This window comes from Aspergillus mulundensis (genome assembly GCF_003369625.1).
Source record: "Aspergillus mulundensis strain DSM 5745 chromosome Unknown scaffold_0, whole genome shotgun sequence".
Taxonomy (NCBI): Eukaryota; Fungi; Ascomycota; class Eurotiomycetes; order Eurotiales; family Aspergillaceae; genus Aspergillus; species Aspergillus mulundensis.
Window position 1 is genome coordinate 5,350,925 of NW_020797888.1, and position 21,975 is coordinate 5,372,899.

The 21,975-nt window shown below is 52.4% G+C and overlaps 8 protein-coding genes across 8 annotated transcripts; 3 read left to right on the forward strand and 5 right to left on the reverse strand.

Moving 5' to 3' along the window:
- Positions 1–227: 227 nt before the first annotated feature.
- Positions 228–2,002, reverse strand: DSM5745_01489 (phosphoribosylaminoimidazole carboxylase ADE2; the record flags this gene model as incomplete). The annotated part of the gene is made up of 2 exons (XM_026743505.1): positions 228–1,382; positions 1,439–2,002. 2 exons carry the CDS (start codon positions 2,000–2,002, stop codon positions 228–230), a joined length of 1,719 nt encoding a protein of 572 aa, XP_026609350.1.
- Positions 2,003–2,731: 729 nt separating this feature from the next.
- On the forward strand, positions 2,732–3,850 carry DSM5745_01490 (uncharacterized protein; the record flags this gene model as incomplete). The annotated part of the gene is made up of 2 exons (XM_026743506.1): positions 2,732–3,356; positions 3,417–3,850. 2 exons carry the CDS (start codon positions 2,732–2,734, stop codon positions 3,848–3,850), a joined length of 1,059 nt encoding a protein of 352 aa, XP_026609351.1.
- Positions 3,851–4,402: 552 nt separating this feature from the next.
- On the reverse strand, positions 4,403–7,957 carry ctpA (Cu(2+)-transporting P-type ATPase CCC2; the record flags this gene model as incomplete). The annotated part of the gene is made up of 1 exon (XM_026743507.1): positions 4,403–7,957. The coding sequence occupies one exon, from the start codon at positions 7,955–7,957 to the stop codon at positions 4,403–4,405; it is 3,555 nt and encodes a 1,184-aa protein (XP_026609352.1).
- Positions 7,958–9,338: 1,381 nt separating this feature from the next.
- On the forward strand, positions 9,339–10,307 carry DSM5745_01492 (COP9 signalosome complex subunit 7; the record flags this gene model as incomplete). Its single annotated transcript, XM_026743508.1, has 1 exon — positions 9,339–10,307. One exon carries the CDS (start codon positions 9,339–9,341, stop codon positions 10,305–10,307), a length of 969 nt encoding a protein of 322 aa, XP_026609353.1.
- Positions 10,308–10,950: 643 nt separating this feature from the next.
- On the reverse strand, positions 10,951–12,030 carry rgsB (putative RGS domain protein (Rax1); the record flags this gene model as incomplete). The annotated part of the gene is made up of 3 exons (XM_026743509.1): positions 10,951–11,036; positions 11,081–11,808; positions 11,876–12,030. 3 exons carry the CDS (start codon positions 12,028–12,030, stop codon positions 10,951–10,953), a joined length of 969 nt encoding a protein of 322 aa, XP_026609354.1.
- Positions 12,031–13,021: 991 nt separating this feature from the next.
- On the reverse strand, positions 13,022–14,562 carry gcnE (histone acetyltransferase GCN5; the record flags this gene model as incomplete). The annotated part of the gene is made up of 7 exons (XM_026743510.1): positions 13,022–13,027; positions 13,073–13,780; positions 13,842–13,956; positions 14,010–14,218; positions 14,269–14,325; positions 14,387–14,487; positions 14,553–14,562. The coding sequence occupies 7 exons, from the start codon at positions 14,560–14,562 to the stop codon at positions 13,022–13,024; spliced, it is 1,206 nt and encodes a 401-aa protein (XP_026609355.1).
- An 824-nt stretch (positions 14,563–15,386) lies between these two features.
- On the forward strand, positions 15,387–16,571 carry DSM5745_01495 (putative DNA repair protein Rad1; the record flags this gene model as incomplete). Its single annotated transcript, XM_026743511.1, has 1 exon — positions 15,387–16,571. One exon carries the CDS (start codon positions 15,387–15,389, stop codon positions 16,569–16,571), a length of 1,185 nt encoding a protein of 394 aa, XP_026609356.1.
- Positions 16,572–17,066: 495 nt separating this feature from the next.
- Positions 17,067–21,287, reverse strand: DSM5745_01496 (MRX complex DNA-binding subunit; the record flags this gene model as incomplete). Its single annotated transcript, XM_026743512.1, has 6 exons — positions 17,067–17,075; positions 17,138–20,827; positions 20,878–20,961; positions 21,012–21,102; positions 21,166–21,193; positions 21,245–21,287. The coding sequence occupies 6 exons, from the start codon at positions 21,285–21,287 to the stop codon at positions 17,067–17,069; spliced, it is 3,945 nt and encodes a 1,314-aa protein (XP_026609357.1).
- Positions 21,288–21,975: the final 688 nt, after the last annotated feature.

The window sequence follows — 21,975 nt, forward strand, 5'->3', positions numbered from 1 at the left end:
TAACTCTCTAGGTCTGAATGAGAACCGATGAGCTTCAGGAAGCACGACTCCGAGTTATTGAAGGCTATCAATACACCCTTCGCCGTCAAGGCCTATGATTCTATGGGCAATGATACTAGGGGTAGACGTAATGTCAAACTTGAACTGGAACAAACGCTTTCATTAATCCTGACTCCTCTATACGTATCCTAAATCAACTTTTCCTCCCTTGCGATGCTAAGGCTCCTTTACATCTGCTTGAAGTACTCATCCCAACCCAGATCCTGCATCTTGACATTCTTCACATCCATGTTCTCCTCGCGAGCCTTCTCAGCATACGCCTCAACCTTGCGCTGCACAGCCGGGTCAAAAGCGCCGATGATCCTGGCCGCCAGCAGCGCGGCGTTGATGCTGTTGTTGATTCCGACCGTCGCCACGGGGACTCCGCGGGGCATCTGCACAATACTGTAAAGACTATCCACACCGTCCAGTGAAGACCCCTTGACCGGGACGCCGATGACAGGGAGCGCCGTGTGCGCTGCAGCCATGCCGGGCAGGTGAGCGGCACCGCCAGCAGCAGCGATGATCACCTTGATGCCGCGGGCTGCTGCGGAGGCGGAGTACTCCGCCATGAAGGTGGGTGTGCGGTGGGCGGAGGTGATATCCACGGCGGGTTCGATGCCGAATTCATCACGTAGCAGCTTGAGACCAGGGACGAGGGTCTTGAGATCGCTGTCGGAGCCCATCATCACGGCCACCTGGGGCGCGGGCTTGGAGACGCCGGAGGGAGCGGGCTTCGTCTTGATGTCGGGCCGCTGGGCGCGGATCTCGTCGACGACGTCGATGAGCGGCTGGATGTACTTCTCTGCCTCGGCCATTGTCGGTGCCGTGACTGTGATGTGGCCCATCTTGCGGCCGGGCTTAGCGGCGCCCTTGGAGTACAGGTGGATGGCGGCGTTGGGGATGGCGAGCGCGGCCTCGGCGGCCTTGAGGTGTGTGTCTGGTTCGCTGCCGCCGATGATGTTGAGCATGATGGAGGGTTGGCGGAGTTGCAGGCTCTCGGGGGGAATGGGCAGGTCGAGGATGGCGCGGAGGTGGGTGTCGAATTGGGAGAGGGCGGTGCCTTCGATGGTGTAGTGGCCGGAGTTGTGGACGCGGGAGGCGAGTTCGCAAAGGAGGAGGCTGTTGTCGTTCATGAGGAACATTTCCACGCCGAATGCGCCCTTGCCTTCGAAGGTTGCGACGGCCTTGCGGGCGAGTTTTTGGGCGGCCTGGTTGATGGATTCGGGGACGTTGCGGGCGGGCGCGTAGACGAGCTTGCAGATTGAGTCTTCTTGGACGGTCTCGACGGTTGGGTAGGAGAGGACGGCGTCCTTGGTCTTGATGACCATCACGGCGAGTTCCTGGAAGTATATGTTAGGGTTTGATGTCGGAATTGAAGTGGGTTGAGGGATGCAACCTTTTGGAAGTATGCCCACTTCTCTGCGTATAATGGGCGGCCTTTCAGGAACTCGAGGGCATCGGCGATATCGTCCTTGGAGTTGACGCGGTAGTTACCACGTCCATCGTAGGCCATGGTCTTCGACTTCAGCATTAACGGGTATCCTAACTCCTCACCGGCCTTGGCCAATTGCTCCGGTGTGTTTTCAGAGAGCTCGCGGTGCTCCGCCATTGGGATCCCATGCTTTGCAAGATGCTCCTTCTGGTTGAACTTGTTCTGGATGGTGCGAATGGCCTGCCAGCTGGGCTCAATCTGGACTTGGGAGTCAACCTCCTCGAGCGCATAGGTGTCGACGTGCTCGATTTCCGCGGTGATAACGTCGCACGTTTTGGCCAATTCCCGGACCGCCTCGCGCTCCTTGAATGAGCCGGTGACATGGCCGTCGTGGGCGCTGATCTGCTTGGCCGGGGAGTTCTCCGCATCGAGGACGTTGACTTGGACGTTGAGTCTGTTGGCGGATTCAACGAACATGCGGCCCAGCTGCCCGCCGCCGAGGACGCCGACTTTGCGTGAGTTCCACATCTTTAATTGCGGGGGATTATGCTGATTGAAAGACGGAGAGGAGGAATAGAGGAAAGGACTGGAGATGAATCACCGCTCACACGAACTTGTGCCCCTCCGGCTCCGCAATCGGCCAAATGAGGAAAAATCGAAAAAAGTGTCTATCATCACGTGAAAAGGCGATAAGATTGTCGATCCTCACCAATGAAAGGCTCGGATTGGACAGGGGGGCAGCAGATTCCCCGCTATAAATAACGCCCGCGGGTAACTAATACGTCTTGGTACACCAATACGCCCCATGATCGCAGAGCAAGGCATCACGTTCCTGAAGCTTAAGCTGTCTTCTGACCATCTCGCTGGCTCTGCACCTACGAGCGCTCCAGAGAAATGTCTTTAGGTCCGTATACCCTGCCTTGGATCTTGTATTCTCGTGCAGTATCATTGCTTGCCTCCCTTTCTTGACGCTGGCGCGTTTGAAGCTCGCGGACTAACATCGTCATCCGATCAGATGAAGAGAGCTTGGAGATAGCCGCCAATGGCGGCCAGATGGATCTGTATGCTACCCAAGGCATTGGCAAAAGGGTCGCAGCTCGTGTTGATGCTAACGTGTCTACCTAGTGATAAATGGCCAACCATCGTTGAACCACTGCTCGAGCGACTGGAATACGTGCGCAAATTGCTCCCTTGAGCCTCATTTACGGTGGCTGACGGTGGCTGACAATGTCCTAGATTATCTATAATGCCTTTCCAATGCCCGAGCTGCCCTCCGACTCTTCCTCCGCTCCCCAATACCAGCAGCAATACCTAAACCCGACGACATCCTTCATCCACGACCCCCACCCATCCAGCAGCAACAAGGAGAATGCAGCTCCGCCAGACTACGAAACAAACCCCCAAGCTCCGCCGTCACTCATCACACAGTCATCATCGTCAACCGAGCGCATCCCAGACTCGTTACCTGCGTCGCAGACAGGCACCGCAACCGCAAGCCTCCCCGCACCTCTCCTCCTTATCCTCCAATCTATCCAGTCAACCCTTCGATCTCTATTTGCGTCCAAACCACCACATACTATCCAGCGACTAGCAGAACTCATACTCCGTCCTAATGCACACTACCGAACGCTGCCGTCTTATCTGCGGGCCCTTGACCGCGTTGTCTCGGTCACAAGCAGCGCGGACATATTCCCGTTCCCCATGCAAAGCGGTGCTGCCGCAGCGCAGCCCAATGGGACGCTGAATGGCGCGGAGACCACCTTTAACTTCTCTGACAGCGCGCTGGGAAGTGACGAAGCACTGGGCGGTGCTCTTCTCACACCTATACCTTGGCTGAATAATGCTTCTTCGCCGGGGCCTGAAGGCGCGGGTATCGATGAAGGTGAGTTGCAACTCTAACTCAAGGCCACCTTAACATCCCTAACAATGGCGTTCATTGCAGTATCAATAGTAACATCAGCCTCACCTCTCCATAACCAACTCCTCACGCAACCCGCCGACCCACTCACACAACAGGGCGTCGATGCCGGGGACAGCATGCTCGAAACCGAAATGCCAGCTGAACCCACCGACGAAGTCCCCCACGCTCGAGGTCCATCTCTCCTCGGCGTCGAGGACATGGGTCTACAAGACGGCAAGGGCGTCGAAATGACACTTCTCAACAAAGACGCAGAGACAAGCGCTCCCTCTGTTGAGGAAACTACCACCCAAGAGTCCGCCCAGGATTCATCCTCCGGTACCGAGGCTACGGACTCGGCAGACCAGAACGCGAAAGACGCAGCTACAATCGCGGCTACCGTCACAGATAGCGATGGAGATATCACCCTGTCCGACGAGCCTACTATACCGCAGGGAGATCAGGACGAGAAGAACTAAAGGTCACGGAATAATAGAATGTATTTGTGATAGGCTTGATGACACGCGTCCCCTTTTATAGTTGGACTTGATACTGCTTGACTTCCATGAATGAATGATGACCTATTTGTTATATCGATTTCCGTAGTACCCTGGCTATTGTTTAGAACCCATTATAAGACTGGTGCACTATATAATCCTTACCGGTTGGCCTCGCTGGGTTGTAAATACAGTAAAACATATATTCTTGCTAATCTTGACCAAGAACCCCAGTAAGCGTGAGATACCAAAATGCTACAAAAAAGGAATGCGAGTGTAGCGAAGATAGAAAAGCTTTGCAATATATATCTATCATATTTTATTCATCATAAGATGTGTAGGTACATGTATCTAGCATAGCACAAAACAACGAGAAAGAGGTATCATAATATGCAAAGAAATCATAATAATCAGAACAATCAGAATCCAGCAGCGAGAAAAAGGTCATAGAACATCATAACAAAATACGCAACCAAATCAATCAGTCACCGGAGTATCTCGGGAACACCCAAGTTTGTGTAAGGCAAGCCTAGACTAGACAGCCGGCTCCACCGTCTGCAGAGGCACATAGCTGGGCTCGACACCGGATGACTGGTTCGGGCGTCCCGTGAAAACAGACCAGACCCTAGCAGCGACGCCCTGGACCCACTGCCTAGCACGACGAGTGGTGTTGGGAGAAGTGAAGAGCGTCGCTCCGAGCCAGTTCTTCCGTGAGTCGCCGTCCGAGGACGTATCGAATTCCCTCTCCAGGAGCTCAGCGTCCATCCAAGAGGGGCGTTTCCAGAATTTAAGCAGGAGACTGCTTACGACGACGGAGACGCTGGAGAGGGCCATTGCGGCGCCGGCAGCCATGGGGGGTAACATGAAGCCGCCGAAGGGAAGGAAGAGGCCCATTGCAAAGGGGAGGCCGATGACGTTGTACCCGCAGGCCCAGACAAGGTTTAGCTTGATGCGGTTGAAGACGGAGCGGGAGAGAGCAAGACTGGCCGGGACGGAAAGGAGGTCGTCGGGCCGCATGAGGACGATGTCCGCTGCCTCCATAGCGACGTCTGTGCCTGAGGCGAGGGCGATGCCGACGGACGCTGTGGCTAGAGCGGGCGAGTCGTTGATACCGTCGCCGACCATGGCGACGCGCTCGCCGCTGTCTTGAAGGGATTCAATGAGTCCTTGCTTGGCCGAGGGGGTGACGGAGGCGTGGACGGCTTCAGGCGGGATACCGACGGCCGAGGCGATTGAGATGGCTGCTGCGTGGGAGTCGCCTGTGATCAAAGAGGTTGAGATCCCCATCCGGTGCAAGGCGGCTACAGCAGCTACAGCAGTTACCTTAACGGTATCCTGCAGTAGGATAGTACCGGCGTATTGGCCGTCAATAGCCACGTGGATCTGAGTGATGCCGACTTTAGAGTTCTTGGGACCGGGTGCATCGGGTGTTTGCTCAGCGGATTCGGGGACAGCAATGCCGTTGGACTCTAGAAACGCAGCATTTCCAATTAGGACACGGTACCGGACGCGTTCGACATTGGAGGCAGGCTCCACCAAGGCAGATATGCCTTTGCCTACGCGGGCATCAAAGTCGCCGAGGCTTCCTGGCAGACCACCCTCGCCGGAATTTCCTGATTCGTCCCTTGCTGCTGAGTAGATCGTTTTCCCAATAGGATGTTCACTGTTCATCTCGGCGAGTCCAACAATTAACCACCAGAGCTTACGCCGCCAGTCATTTGAAGCCCATTGAGGCTCGATTTTGGCCTCGGTGACGCTCATCTTCCCTGTTGTCAGAGTACCGGTCTTGTCAAATACAACATGGGTAATCTTGGTGGCAGCTTCGAGCACAGCACCGCCCTTGACGAGGATCCCCTGAGTCGCGCCAACTCCCGTGCCAACCATTACCGCAGTGGGAGTACTGAGTCCCAGTGCGCAAGGACAAGCAAAAACGATGACCGAGATACACAGCTTCAGACAGACCATGACTTTGCCTCCGCCTTCTTCCGCAGAGAAGATCTTCGGAGGGTTGGGCAGCAGGTGACTCACGAACATCCAGCCAAAGAAGGTAACCAACCCCAGGCTGATGATAGATGGGACGAAATAGCCAGCAACGATGTCCGCCATGCGTTGGATAGAAGCCCGGCTTGTTTGTGCGTCCTGTACAAGTTTCACAATCTTGCTGAGCTGAGTGTCCTTGCCGGTGCGAATGACCTTGACGTCAACTGCGCTGGTACCATTTACTGTACCAGCGATAACCATGCTTCCTTTAGTCTTACGGATGGGTAATGCTTCACCAGTGATCATACTCTCATCAACATAAGTTTCGCCCCGAATAACAACGCCATCGGCGGAAACCTTGTCGCCCGGATGAAGGACGACAATATCTCCAGCTTCAATGAGCTCCGTGGGGATGACCCTCTGGGAAACGGTGGGTCTGTCATTTGAAGAAGCTGGCGTTTGCTCTTCCGAGCCTAACTTTTCCCAGTCCTCCGCTAACTTCTCGGCCGCTATTGGATCATCATAGATGGTTGTCATCGATGGCGCAAGAGACATAAGCCGGGAAAGAGCAGCAGACGTTTGACCCTTGGCTCTGTTCTCTAGCCAACGGCCGAGTGTAATGAAAGTGATAAGCATAGTACTCGTGTCGAAGACGGTACTGGGCCTTTTGTGAGGCTCCAGAAGAATGGCTACAATCATTGTGAAGACACTGTAGAAGAAAGCCGCTGAAGTGCCCAGCATAACGAGAACATCCATGGTTGGGGCACGGTGCCGTAGGGACTTATAACTTGTGATGTAGAACCGTTTACCGATACCGAATTGCACAGGGATTGTCAGTAATAAACAGGCAAGCTCGCCAAGATAAAGACCCGGGATAATTCGAGTCCCGCCAAAGTCGAGCATTGGTAGGTACATCGGAAGGATCATGTTGATCAGGAACACGGGGATGGCGAAAGAGAGGGAGACCAGAAAGGCGCGTTTCCACTCCAAGACCTCTTTGGTCTTCGCCAAAGACTCCAACTGCGCATTCTTATCATCAGAGTCCGCGAGTAAAGCATTGTATCCTGCGGCTTCGATGATGGCAACAATTGCACGGATTCCAACCATAGAGGTGTCGTATGAAACCACCAGTCGAGAGGTAGCGAGAGTCACTGAAGCCGAGACAACGCCTGATTTCTGCATTAGAGAGTCCTCCAGACCCGCAGCAGAGCTCGCATCGCGCAAGCCGTGGAGGTCAAGCGTCACTCGAGTCAGGTTGCCTTTCTGAGCGTGCGCCTGAACTTCCGAAACAACCTTGGCATCAAATCCCGCATCTTCGATCATGTCGACGATTTTCTGGGAAGAGAGCATTTGAGGATTGTGGGTGATGATTGCTCGCTCAGCGAGTAGACTGATGTTGAACTGGATCACACCCTCCACGCCGTCGAAGGCACCCTGTACACTCGACGTACATGCGCCGCATGTCATACCCTCAATGGCAACAGTGGTGATCGTCGACTGAGAGGGGGTGTCTGTAAAGTCCTGAGATCCGCGAGGGTCAGCCTGGGATGTCGTGGTTTCCAGCACCCTTGCATCAAAGCCACGATCCTCCACTATCTCCGCAAGCTGCTCGGCCGAGACCGTCGACAGATCATGCTCGACCACTGCGCGCTCGGAGAGCAGCGAGACATTGACAGATCGTACGCCAGAGTTCTCGGCCAACCCGCCTTCTACTGCAGAAGTGCAAGCCCCGCATGTCATTCCTCCAACCGCCAGTGTTGTCGTCGCGAGATTCGTCGCATGTGCCTTCAAATCGCCGGAGCTCTGCGTCGGAATCGAGGAACTATCGGTAGATATTACAGTCGCATCGAACCCGCAATCTTCGATCATCTCGGCGACTTTTTCTGGAGGCAGGAGACTGGGATCGTGGTGGATGACGGCCCTGCTCATCATCAAGCTCACAGAAACCTCACCAGCACCTTCAACACCTTTGAAGGCGCCCTCGACTGCAGAGGTACATGCGCCGCATGTCATTCCCTCCACGCTCACGGTGGTCGTAGCCATTTGCGATGTTGGCCGACTCGGAGAAAGGGCGCCATCCTCGGCGGCTAACGTGTTGGGGACCGCCATCGTATCGAGACTATCGACGGATAGCGACAAGCCAGGCACAAGCCGGAGAATAAACCACGGTCACCGCATAAGAGCGAACTGTCGCGTTTAAGGACGAGAAGACGGAAAGAAAAATGTGGAATGAGAAAGGGCGAGGGGAAGAATGGAATTAATCAGACGGGGCGGAAGTAGCGGAGCTGACGGCGCCTGGCCTGATTCCTTGAATGCCGAGTGCTGAGAATGAGATAACTGTGCTCGCAAGGGAGATTGGAGATTGGGCCATTGTCTAAATGGAACTATTGGCCGATCAACGTTGCTCCAGCTGTGCTAGGCTCCATGCGATCGGGCGGAGCATTTCGATATTTCCTCATCTTAACCTGAATAGATGGGCATTTGCGAGTCTCTGACTAATGCTTTGAGCGCAGAGACAATGGAATCCGGTCGGTCCCAACAAGGACAGGTCTATGTTCCAATCAGAGCCTTGCATCGCTTCTATTCATCTATTGAACGCTCAATAATCGCTGGATACGGTTGGCCAAGTGGTGTCGTAGCCTACTTCGTAGCTCTAGCCCATTATGCATGCTGGGTGCCTGAGCTTAGCTTGCAGAGACGTGGTCTCTTTCCTTTCTATTCTCGGCAAAATGTCGAGTATGGTCCAAATCTCCGTACGCCGTGCTCCAGGTCTATTACTGATTGATATACCTGAAGCGTTCGTGGGGGTCCTTTGTCCCCGAAACATCCTTGACAGTGGTTGGCGTTTCACCTAGAGTATACCGCAAAACACTGGCAAGACTTCGGCATCTCAAAAAGCTCCTACCAAGCTGCAGCCACCTACCCCTTTTCAGGGACAGGTTCAAGGAAGGGGTTCGCAGGAGCATGATTAAGTCCAACCTTAACTGAAGCTCATGGTGAACACTGAACGAAGATGGCGTGAGAGGCAGCATTCTTGTCCCAATTTGGAGCAGTCACACCAATGGTGCCTTGCTCAGATGTGACTCGTGATGTTCAAGTCATCACAATGTGCCATCAAACTGACTGCCCTTGGCATTGAATAGTATTGCACTAGCACAATCTGCCGCATAGTAGTACTTCGTAGAAAGCTGTTGTATGCTTCGTTTGTTCCATGATGCCCCCACTTGGAACGATGTGGAGGGAGTGTTTGCATTGCCTGCAAACTCAGCGGACCTGACCTCTCGAGTCTCGACTGCGGAGTACACTGGCCATCAACAGTATTCAAGTTTCAACGGCCTCATTAGCAGACTCAATCACCATTTCTCGCCTCGATATGATAATCGTCCCGACTTGATTCTTCCTTTGCGGCCGACATTACCATCAACCGTACGACCTACTCTACCGGACGATCGAATTCACGAGCAGCTCAAGCTCCGTGAACTCAACAGAGATGGACCAAGTCCACCACCGGGCCCTAGACGCCCTCCAATCTTTCATCGCCCTCGCCGATTCCGGCAGCGCCTCATCCCCTCGGTACGCCGCCAACATCATCACAAACGCAACCTCCAGCCCACACACCTACGTCTTCGCCGAGTTGCTCGAACGGCCCGCAATCCAAGCCCTCCGGTCCCCAGACACCCCCGCCGAGCTCCAAGGCTACCTTACCCTCCTTGAGATCTTCGCCTGGGGAACATGGCAAGACTATCAGAACACACCTAACCTCCCACCCCTCAGCGACGAGCAGACACGCAAGCTCCGTCTCCTCACCCTCTTATCTCTCTCATCGACTATTAAACCCCTCACCTACGACTCCCTCATGACAGCTCTCTCCCTCTCTGCTCCGTCCGAACTCGAATCCCTCGTCACAGCCGCTATCTACTCTTCACTTATCACGGCTAGGCTTTCGCCTGCTACGACCCCGCCAACTGTTAACGTCACATCCGTCGCTCCGCTCCGCGACGTCAAACCCGCCTCCCTCCCATCAATGATCTCCACCCTCTCAGCCTGGGAATCCCGCTGCGGATCCGTAATCTCCGACATCGAAGCCGAAATTGCGAAGATCAGAGCCGACTCCGCGCAGCGCCGCAGCAAGGAGAATGCTCGCGCCGTGGCCCTCGATAAGACGCTTGAGAAGTGGATCGCCCAGAGCGGCGAGCAAGGGCAAGGCGGCTCCCAGGGCAGCCAGGGCGGGCTCGGATCTAAGAAGATGGGCTGGAAACCGAGAGATCTGGGCGCTGCAATCCGTGAAAGAGGCTTCTTTGGGGGCGGGAGTAACAAGCGCGAGTTTGATGATGATGGGTACTTTGAGGAAGGGCCCAATGACTTTGATCCCCACGGCTCTGGGATGGATATCGATGAGGGCGCCGGGGCGAGGTCTGGAACGAGGCATTCGAAACGTTTTCTTGGGAAGAAGACGTAGCATAAGATCTCTATCATAGCCTGGGATCAATATTGCATGACTGTTGCGGGGTCCTCCACTACCCCTAGCTATTAATGACATGGACACCACTACGTGATGCATAAGCAACGGAAACACTGCAAATAGACCTCTGCGATTACGATTACTCAAATACCAAGCTAACTAAGTACCAAGTACCAACGAGATATCCGCAACACCAAGGCTTCAGCAAAAGTCATCTAACGTACAAGTTCAGGACCGAAGGGGTATTATAGAAAGATAAAAGAAAAAGTAACCAAGCTCAAAACCAAGACAAAGGAGATGGCACAGGCTGAACAGATGCATGCTCGCAAGAACTGAATGCTGTCGCTGGAGTAGAGGCCCCCACCCTGATGGCTGGCGGGGGCAACCTTGCAAGTATGATAGGTCAACTCCAGCGGCAACATCGAATTTCCCGAGTAAGGTTGAGAAGTAGACCGTATAACCGTGAAGCATGGTATCAAAAGAGCAAGATTAAAGCATCGTACCGGGAACCAAGATGAACAAAATACTCAATGCTGCAGCGACAAAAGATGCAATTAGGACTGTGGCAACAGCTCGTTTCACTAGGAGTTTTCGGACGTATGGTTCACGAACTGGTGACCAGTTCATGAAGGTATATTCGCTATACCCTGCGAATGCCATGACCGGGTCGATCTTGTATTGGTAAGAGACAATGAAGTAGGACGCGATGACGAAAGGTAGAATAATCTGCCCCAAGTTAGTATAACAAATGATCGCCTGATGGTTATTACGTACCCAGCAACGAATGTGCCTTGGTTTATCACGGAGGACCACGTAGAAGGCACCCCAGAAACCTCCACCAAAGCTGATTAGAGCGAACGCTAGACGTGCCATGATCGACAACGGGACGAGGTTACCCAGGGCTTTCGCCTGCAAAAACCCTGGGAAGGCATCGCGCTCCATCGCCTGGAAAACGTAGTCTTTTGCCGGATCGAATACTTCTGGGTCGTCTCTGCCGTCATCTTCCACCAGATTGATGATTCCAGATACCATTTCTTCGGGTAAAACAATCTCTCTTTCGGCCCCTGGAAGCAAATATGTGTAAAGAATCTTCTCTGCACTGGAACGAATATCCCCGCGCGCAACCGTGTGACCTGGAGAGCCGGACTCTTGTTGGGTTAAGCTCGGCCTTGGCAAATCATTCGACATCGTGCGGGTTGCATCGTTTTGCGAACCTAGACTATTCTGCGGAGAGTGCCCAGATGAATGTCCATCTGTGCGGAGGAAAGCCGACAATCTGTGATCAGCCTCCCTATCCTCCGAGTTCCGCAGAACGTGTCGAAGCCCAGATGGCCCAGCTTCCACAAGTGGGATATCGTTCACACTCTCGAAGTTCTCCAAAGGCGTCGAGGATCCTTTGCTCTCGGCCTTTTCGAGGTCGGGGGTTGCAACCAGAACGGATCGTCGTAGTTCTCTGACATAGTGACGGCACAGTGACATGTGTTGGGATACATCGAGCCTAATTCGTTGTGTCGTTAGCATTGGCCCAGCAAGTATCATGAAGAGCCGCATTCGGGGGCGCATACCAGAAGTCCAGATAATCGACAGAACGTTGTTGATCGCGCATATAGATGTAGAAGGAGAAGAGATCGACAGGTGCTAGAGTCCGACGACTCAGGACCTCGAAGAGCGTCGGCAAGCGATTTCGCTGCTCCAGCTCTATCATACCCGGCGTCGCCATTTTGGTCCGAATGGTCGAGTAAAGAGTTTGCTCAAGCGGTTGTTCGTAAATTCGGGTTGTTCAGCTCGGACGTGAAACAAGGAGGGGCCAAAAGGGGGAACGAGTGTGACCAGGGCCGAAGTAGATACGAGTAAACAAGTACACTGTTCATCCACGAAATGTCTATTCGATGGCTTCAACGACAGAAAACAACGCTCAACGACAGTCAAGGGTAGCGAATGACAAGATGAATTAGGCGTAGATTTTGGATAAGGTGCGAAAGCGAAACGAGAGGCTGACGAGCTCCCTTTGGTAAGGAAGTTGTCCAAGGGGGAAAACGAACAGCCACCGGACTGGAGCAAGTTCAAGAGGAGCAAGCCCAAGCCATTCAGAGGTGAATGGAGGGGGATAGAAGTATGTGAAAAGGATGAGCCAAGCCAGCCGGCACAATGAGGTTTCCTGCAGTGTCTGGTGGTCTGCAGTGAAGCATGGGAGTGTTTCTTCAAACGGCCCGCCTCAACATTGATCCGAAATGAATGGCTCCACTGCCAGCCACCAGTGGCCTGGATCCAGAGATCCTCTCAGGTACCATTTGTTCGTTGAAACAATTTGGCCTGGCCGATCTCCGTTCAGACCGTTACTATGGTGGATAGCACGCCATGGTTGGGCCCAGCAGCTGTAATACATCATCGGAATCCGGATCATCCCCAGCGGCTGGGTTCCCCTGGATTCGAGATCTGCACGATTGAAAGCTTCGGCCACTTATTGGATACGTCATTTGTCCTGAGGAACCGTCTCACCAATCGAGTTCGTCCCTTGATGCAGTTTGGGATAGAATAAAAAGTAAAAAGCCTGATATAGACCATACGCTCCACAATGCCACATGCTAAACCGGGTATTCGTAATCAAAGCCCTAACAAGGCGGAATCGCCAGCCAAACTCCCATCCAACGCCTCCATGTCAAAATTGTTGATATATCATCAATGGCCATCGGCAAGGTGCTATATAAAGGTTACCACTACATCACCGCGATAACAGGGTTGAAAGGGCTAGGAGTACTTACCGACCACTCGGGGATGTTTCGAATCTGTTGCCACATGAACTTCTCCAGCTTATTCGCGCTTTTAGCGTAGGGCGTGCTTTCAGGATTGTATCGGCGACAATTGTCAAACATCAATGTGGCGTCTTTGATAAAGTCTTGTGGCATCGGGTACATGTCCTTCTCGTGTTTCTCCTCCATTGTCGACAGATCCATTGGCTCCTTGATAATGTCATAATAGTCAACAACCTCATCCTTATTAACAGGTTGAGTAAACGGCCATGCTGCACTGTGGTTTTGCATATCGTTGAGAAGATGTAAGAGCTGATTGTAGTTGGGTCCGTGTCGTGGTTGACGGGCAAGCTCGTCCATATCGGGTGACCATCCCGACTCCTTGATGGCGGGAATGCTTAATGGGTCGATCTTGACAGCCCCATTCTTCCACTCCTTAGGCGGCGGATGGATGATATGTGACCTGCTGAAGGCACGAATTTTCGCGTGAACCGCCTCTTTCTGTTTCAGCAGCATGCGCCCCGATTCGAGATACCGGATCTTTGGCAGCATTGTGCACTGCATAATTGTCCCCCCTTCATAATCTTTAATGTATCCCATCCATATAGACCGGTCCAGTTGAATCTCTTTTGTGAACCCCTGTTTCTTGAAATACCCAATGGCGTAGTTATCGGCATAGGTCAAAAAGTGCATAATGTCTGAAGTTGCTTTGACGTAATCCTATAGATGTCCAGGTCAGCACCGAGGTTTTGACGAAAGAGGGCTCCCCTTCAGTGCATACCTTCAAGTGCGACATTAGATGCGCGCCATATCCCTTGACCTGCTGATCTGACGAAATGGCACAGAACACTATCTCTGCAAACCTGCGGCTATTAAACGGCCGGTAAGTTATACCTCTACATGGAAATTAGCGAACAGAGGGCCACAAAGTCCGAGGGTTGATGCTGACCCGACAACTTCCAGCGGATGCTTAACGATAGCAATCGAAAGATGAGACCTATCGTAGACCAATCGCGCGATATAATCCTTGGGCATTTTTGGGAGCTGTTTTTGGAAGATACATTTCAGCCCGGTAAGGACCACGAAGCTGTCGCGAGAACCATCGTTGTTGACAACCCGGAATTCGATTTCGCCTCGGCGCTCTTCCAGTACTGCAGGCTATATCTGGGATTAGCGTGGCCCTCATCCGAACATTGCCCGCGGCTCACCTTCTCGGGGAAAGGAACGATTCGCAACGCCGGCTTCTCTAACGGATCATCTTCGGTCTATGCGCAGGGTGATTAGACGAAAAAATTATATAGATTCATATAGAAGAGAGAAAGGTACCTTCAAGTCCCGTTCCGGGGAGTTTGTGCGCGCTTTCTTGCTCTGTTGTTGAGAATCTGGGGAAAGAGCCTCCTCCGAGGCTTTCCGCTTTACGTTCGGGCCTAGATTCTGTCAATATGGGCGTTTCGCAGTCGAACCAGATTTGCCCTAACAGCCTGCAACTCACTTTCAGTCATTATGGATCGGTAAACGGCGATGATGCTGGTTTTTCTCTCGATTTCGATCTGTCGCATAGGCGCTGCTGTTCGCCGCGCGGCGAATGATGGGGGGGAGGGAGCCGGGCCAACAATGTTCCAGGCTCCGGTCGGGCCAGATCGACTCTCCGTGGAGCTTCATCAGCTCCGACTCGCTGGTCTCGACTGGAGATGTCTGTCATCTTCAACTATCCCGTTCATTCAATGCTCTAGCTGTATTTTGTGCGCAGCTCTAACTCTCATTTGCAAATCTGCTGGTCTGAATTGCTGTACAATACCCAATGTCGCTTAACCAGGTCTGGGAAGCAGCTTCTGCACGCCCTTATACTCCTCTCATTGCCAAAGATAGCCAGTTTACTGTCGGCTTTTCTCTTCTGCTGCTCGGTGAGTCCAGGCACATATTCAATTGTTCTTATTCGCTAACCACTTACCAGCTTTCATACTCACGGGACTTTTCGGTCTGAGTTAGTGTCAATCACTATAGTATTACTCGAACCTCCTCTAATCCATTGTATAGACCGATCATTCTCAAGCATTGTGTCGCTTGGTGCTCCGGCATCTCTGGCTTTCGGGTAACATGACCTTTGTCTCTATTGCTCGGCGGTTGCTGATATTTGGCCAGTTTCGGAGCTGTGTTTATGATTTGTGCCGTTGGAGTCTACGTCTAAGTGGCATCTTCCTCCTACATACTCATGTACGGTTGTCTGGAGAATTGAAGACGCAAGCTGTATCACTAGAAGCACCACATACAATAAATACCCGGTGTCCACTCTGTACTGCTCTATATCTCCTATCTATCCGCAACCATGACGGACACCGGACCAATCTTCACTGCTGTTTCTAGCAACGCGAACCAACTCTACACCTTACTACACTGCATCAGCTTCGCCCAGAATGCTACTGTTCAGATAACGCCGGACGGGATCCGCTTCTCCGTGGAAGAGGGGCGAGTGGTACAGGGACTTGCATTCCTGGACAAAGCTCTTTTCACCACCTATACTTTCAATGCACCCGCATCTGCCGGTACCGACGATGACACTACGATGGACACAGAACCAGATGGATCCGATTACCCCTGCTTCGTCGTCTCATTATCGGCTCTTCTGGAAACACTGAAAATATTCGGCGTAGGCGACTCCTCAGCCGCCGCCAGCAGCAGAGCAGCGAGCGTCCAACCCTCTGCCGCCTCAGCATCGAACGCATTCACAGCCCCGGCCTTACTTCTCAACCGGTCCTGCACGATCCAATACCTAACCCACGGCTCCCCCCTCAGCATAACTCTAGCCGAGACGGGCGTCAAAACCGTCTGCGAACTTACGACCTACGAGCCCGACGAAGGCGACCTGGAAATCCCGTTCCAGCGCGACGGCGTGATCATGAAGATTATCATGCGCTCCGCCTGGCTACACAACGCAATCACCGAACTCGGCGCCACGAATCCCAGCATCCTGAAGATTTCGGCGTCCTCAAAAGAAGAACCATACTTTACCCTCTCCGGCGCGGGAGGCCCATTTAGCGAATCAACAGTCGAGTTCTCTATCGAACAACAAGATGGCCAGGACGGTCAAACCAACGGAACGGATACACACCGCAAAGTCCTGACAAACGACGGGATGAGAGCCAGAGCAACAAGAGCAAAACTCGCGCCCACAGTCACAGAGACCTTCCTCGTCAGCCCGCCCTCCTCAATGGGAACGCGTCTACGTCAGGACTTCCGGTTTGGATACATTCAAAAGGCAGCCCGTGCGATGGCGACTGCAAACAAAGTGAGCATCCGCGGTGACCGGCAAGGAGTCTTGAGTCTGCAGTTCATGATTGAATTTGATACGGCCGGTTCTGTCAGTACGAGTAATAGTATGCGCTCTGGCTCTGTACGGGGATTGGATGTGAATGCGCCGGGGTCGGCAGTCAGCTTCGTGGACTTTAGGTTTGTCCCGCTGCTTGATGAAGATGAGCTGGGGGGTGCGGCTGTGAGGGAGGATTTGGGCTAGACACGGCAATGAGGAGAAACCATCTGATGTCAGACGGTGCCTGTTCGGAGTTAGAGCTGTATATGTCCATGAATGTATATCCATCCACCTAGGTGTCGCTCTTCTCGCTCCTTTCTCGGTTGTCAAGACATCATGTAGATACAAGTCCCCATCGTCCAATGAAGCCCAGACTGTGCACGATTTATAAACTTACACAGGTAGAACCGTACCATAGTTAGGCACTATCGGAGGCCAAGGTTCAGAATTACTACTTTGTGGAAGGAGACCTACCCGAAGAGACTGATTATTATTTTTGACACCTATCCCTACCCATGCCCTACCTACCGTACGCCGATAACACATGCTAAACTTGAGTATCTCAAATGGCGTACATGAAATGGAAAAACGTGAAAAGGTCGAAATAACCTGAGACTAAGAAAGATCTCTCATAATCTCGCACAAAAGAAAAGAAAAGGCCGAGATGGACTCCAGAAGAGGACACCGAATGGCGGGCAATCACAGAACCTAAAGGGAGTCAAACATCAGCTCAAACGTCCTGGAAGCACTGCTGAAGGATTAAAGCTTACCTCAGCAATAGACTGCCTTTCAATAATCGACTTCTGCCTCTCATTGCGCGAAACCCGATAGTAGTAGTCGCTAAAGTCACCGCACTGCATATGGCGCAGGAATTCCTCGTCGTGGGTAATAACAATAAGCTGGAAATTCGACTGCTGCTGTCTCGCCTTGATAATGTCATGCAAACTCTCAGCAAGCGAGCGGATATTGTCTCTGTCGAGGTTCGTCGTTGGCTCGTCCAGCGCGATCAGGCCACAGTTGACGCCAAAGCACTCGGCCAGCGCGAGGCGGATGATAATACTAGCGAGGACCTTCTGGCCTGCACTGCATCGTCCACGCATGTCCATTTCTGCGCCCTGTTTCACCATGCACACGCGGTAGTTGTAGGAGCGGTTGCCACGCGCGTTTTCGTTGTCAGAGCGGATGAGGATCGTGTCGACGTCTGTGCCGCGGTAGGTTTTTTGCCAGAGCTCGCCGATGATGGCGTTGATTTCTTCCATTTTAATACCGTGGTATTTCATGATTGCCTTGTCAAGGGCCGTGCCGTAGCGGGCGAGATCCTCGACGGCGGCCTTTGTCGTTTCGACCTTGATGTGCGATTCCTTGTACTTGTACGCTGCATCTTTGTAGTCCGTATCCCAGTCCTTGATGAGTTGCATGAGTTGGTCGTCTTTGGACTTCATTTCGCCCATCTTGCTGGATTGTTTCGCAGAGAGGGCGTTGTGTTCGCGGGACCGGCGCTCGGATTCCTCTTTGAAGCGGCTTCTGTCGACTTCGGCGTTTTTGCTTTCGAGTTCCTGGATCTCGCTTGTGACTTTTTCGAAAGCTCGCACTGACTGGCGGTATGTCAGGTTATCGGCGTACTGGCGCTTTGTGTTCTCGCTGTCCTTGAGTTGTGTGGATATCTTATTGATTGACCTGGTGATATCTGCCTGTTCGGTTTCAAGCTGGCCGATTTCCTCCTCAATGGACTTCAGTTCACGTCTGCTGCGATCGAGTTGCTGAGGGCCACCTCGCTCATTGTATGCGTCGATCTCTTCGTTCGCAAGCTCTACCTGGTGTATGCTATCAGACAGTTGGGAGATTACTTGTTGCATTTCTCGCTCGCGTGCTTCAGCCCTTTGGCTGATATCATCATACTTGGCTTGATACTTGAGCAGCTCGGGGTTCAGATCCTCGATGTCTCTGTCCGCCTTTGCAATTGTTTCCCGTTGCTGGCTGTTGAGCGTCTTGTACTCCTCTATGCGAGCGACGAGATCAGCTTTCCTCTCAAGTTGGAACTTGACATTGTCAAGATTGCTTTTCACATCTCGGAGTTGCAGTTCCAGGTTGTTGAGCTCTGCACGAGCCTGTTCTTTCTCATTTGTAAGCTTCGTAAGAGACTTCTTAAGAGCTCTGGATTTCTCGCCAATGCTGGCGATCTCATCCTGAATGTCCTCGAGCGTACGGGAAGCCGCCCCATCTTGCTGCTTCGAAGAAAGTTCTTGAACCTGAGAGCGGATGGATTTGATCTCGCCATTGTACCTGACGATAGTGCTCACTGTTTTGGACAGAGCCTCAACGTCGCGCTTCTTCTCAGTCGCCTCACTGACAGCCTTGTCACGGTCCTCCAGTTGACCCAGAAGCTCATCGCGTTCTAAGGTGTATTTGTCGTCTTCCTGTTGGAGTTCCGGAATTTCAGTCTCTTTGAGACGCTTCCAGGTATCGTAGGCCGTGCTGGCGGCACGAGCAGCACTGAGGTCCTGTTCTAATTGGTCGACGTCCTCGGCTTGTGCCTGCAGCTTCGCTCTATTTATTAATGCCTCGAGCCTGTTGAAGAAAATCTTCAAATCGCTTTCGTTCTTGAACGACCGAGCGCATACTCGACAAACCTTTTCCTGCTTAGCAGTTGTCAAGCATCGATTCATGTACTCTTCGATACCAGCGCTTTGCTCAGCGGTACCCTTCGCCATGTCCAGCTGGTTCTGCCGCTGGCTGACAACGTCGGGATATTCCTCGGGCTCATCATCAATGGCTTCGCGAATTTCTTCAACGCACTCCTTAAGCTCCTTTTGCCGCTGGCTCAGGGATCTTTCAGCGTTCTTCAGCTTGTACTCAACCTGCTCCAGTTCGCGGCTAATTGCATCCCTTGCGCGTTCAGCCTGGGATACTGCTTTAGATTCGTCTTCAAGGGTGCGTTGAAAGTCTCGCTCCAACGTATCGATCTTCCAGTTTTGGTCCACAAGCTTGGAAAGGCGCTCCCCATGTGCACCCTTCATCGTCTCCAAGCTCCGCTCCCGATCTTTCAGCTCTTTTTTTAGGTGGTCTAAGCGGGCCAGGTCGCCAGCCTTCTTTGTTGCTTGGATAAGCTCCGCATTCAAGCGGGAGCTTTCATCCTCGAGCTCTCGAATCTGCGAGTTCAAATCTTGAATATCTTTGTCTCTAGAAACAGATCGTTCACGCTCCTTGGCCTGGTTCAGGCGAGCCTGAATATCCTCAGCATTTGACTCAAGAGCAGCTTGAGCGCCCTCGTCCACAGTGATTCCATTCAACTTGGCCTGATAGCCAGCGGCCTCTTGATCGTTGGCAGCTATCTGACGCTTGGCTGCACCTTTGCTTTCCTGTAACACAGATTTGCGCTCGCTGATCTTGTTCACTGATGTCTGTGCCTCCCTCAATTCGGTATGTGCCTCCCTCTTAGCTCGATCCAACGACTGATTCTGGTCTTTCAAGATTTTGCGTATCCGTGCCATGAATTCGTCCACATCAGACTGGTCCACAATCCTATCAAACCCGCGAATGTTGTAGTTTCGTGCAAGATCTTTGGACATCCGCTGACGCCTTTCAATTTGGCGCTCAAAGTTGGCCTTGTCATTCTCATGTTTACCGTATTCGGCCTGCTTGAGCCCGAGCTTGTGGCGCGTTTCTTCAATTTGTTCCCGAATCTCCATATACTTCTCTTTCTGAGATTCCTCTTGCTGCTGGTACTGAATTTGCTTCGCTTCGAACTGTTCCAAATTGGATTCCAGCCATTCATCCGGCTCGTCGAGCTCCACCAAATGGCGTTTGAGATTGTCGATCGTGGATTGGATACTTCTCGCTTCGATCCTTTTACCCTCTAGTGCGCCGAGAATCTGAGAGTAGCTTTCGGACTCCTTCCACGCTTTGTCCGCAAGTTCCGCGACCCGACGCATTTCCTGAGTTAGTTGTTGTGTCTCAGCTCGCAGGTTCTCAATTTCTTCCTGGAGCATGATAGACTTCTTCTCAGCTTTGTCGGCCTTCTCCTTGTCCTCCTTGGCATGCTGCTCCATGATCTTGTACTTGCCAAGCTCCTCGTTCTGCTTCTTCCGTAACGCCTTGATGTTGTCAATTGCCTTCGTGTACTTGACGGCTTCGAATATCTCGTCAAACCGTTTTTTCAGAACGGAAGGTTCACTCATAGGCCATAAACTCTCGTCTTGATGGCAGAAAATAACGGAGTCGAGGATGGCTTTGGAGACTCCCAAATACTGTGGCATGATCTGATCCAGCTCTGCCACCCGTGATGAGATCGCAGTTCGCTCTCCATCCTTGATCATAAGAAGTTGGCCCTCTAGTGTCTTTTGCGATCGCGTTGTCTTCTTCACCGTGAGCTGTAGACTTCTGGTCGCCACCATCTTTGCACCCGATGTGCCCTTGAAAGATAGCTTCACTTGGGCAAGGACCTCTTTCTCTCCGCATAGCTTGTATCCCTTAGCATTGACCCCGTCTTTATTAAATTCCCTATACGTACCTTCGGGTCGTGGATGAACGCGCCACCCTTGCTGTTGGGCGGAAGGTCCCCGGTCGTGGCATATTTAAGACATTCGATGATGGTCTAGGACGGATTAGCGTGAGCCTTTCTGATCGAGCAAAAGATATCGCTACCGTCTTCCCGGAACCATTGTAACCGACGATCAAGGTGAGCGGCGTATGGAATTGGATCGTTTCGCTGCGGGTGTTGTCGAAGGAGCGAACACTGAAAGGCGTCAAATTGGTTAGCAAGAATTCCAAGATGGCTAGGAATAACTTATGGACTGACCCCAAGATCGAGAGTTTGTCGACTTTCGCTATCGGAGAAGTCAGTAAGCTGCGGAGAAGTTCGAAGCTCCGCTACTTACACCTATCTTCGTCAGTATGTGGGTACAGCCTGGCAAGTATCATATGAGGACTTACATGGTGAGTATATCGCTGCTACCGCCTCCTAAGAAGCCTGAAAAGTGATAGAAGGGGCGTTGTGCATCGTCCTGCTCTCTGAGGCGACTGTTTCTGCCTCGCGTCTGCCTCCGACGAAGAGACGCGGGGAACGGCGCGAAGTCACGTGAATCCGTCGCCTTCTGTTTTGAGACGGAATTGATCAGTCTTCTTCTCCGTATGGTAGTGCTTCTTCAACTCATATCACGCTGAGCGACTCTTCGCGATGAGTCGTCTTGTCAGTTGCTTGTTAATGGTCTGCTCAATAACTGGACATGTCCGTATACACCGGGCGGTCCTCTACGGTACATGACTCAAGTCTCTTGGGAGAGAAAGAACCTCGCCGTCAATGGCCTGGCGACAGCCAAGAATCGCTTCCTCCGACAGATGAAGCTTTCTGTATAGGCATTCGACCCCTGATATGACTTATCTTTTCAGTTCCAGCTTCATCTCATCCATGATTATTCTCGGCCACCATACATTCTCGCCTCTAACCCTAATAGGAACAGCTCAGGCTCCCGTGATAGCACCACTTTGAGGCTGTGGTCAGCTCATCAACCTTGACGACATCCATAGGGTGCACTGCGCGAACCCGTAGACTTCTGGATACACAACTCTGAGAAATCGACCATGGCCGAGTCAATCACCCCCCAGGCGC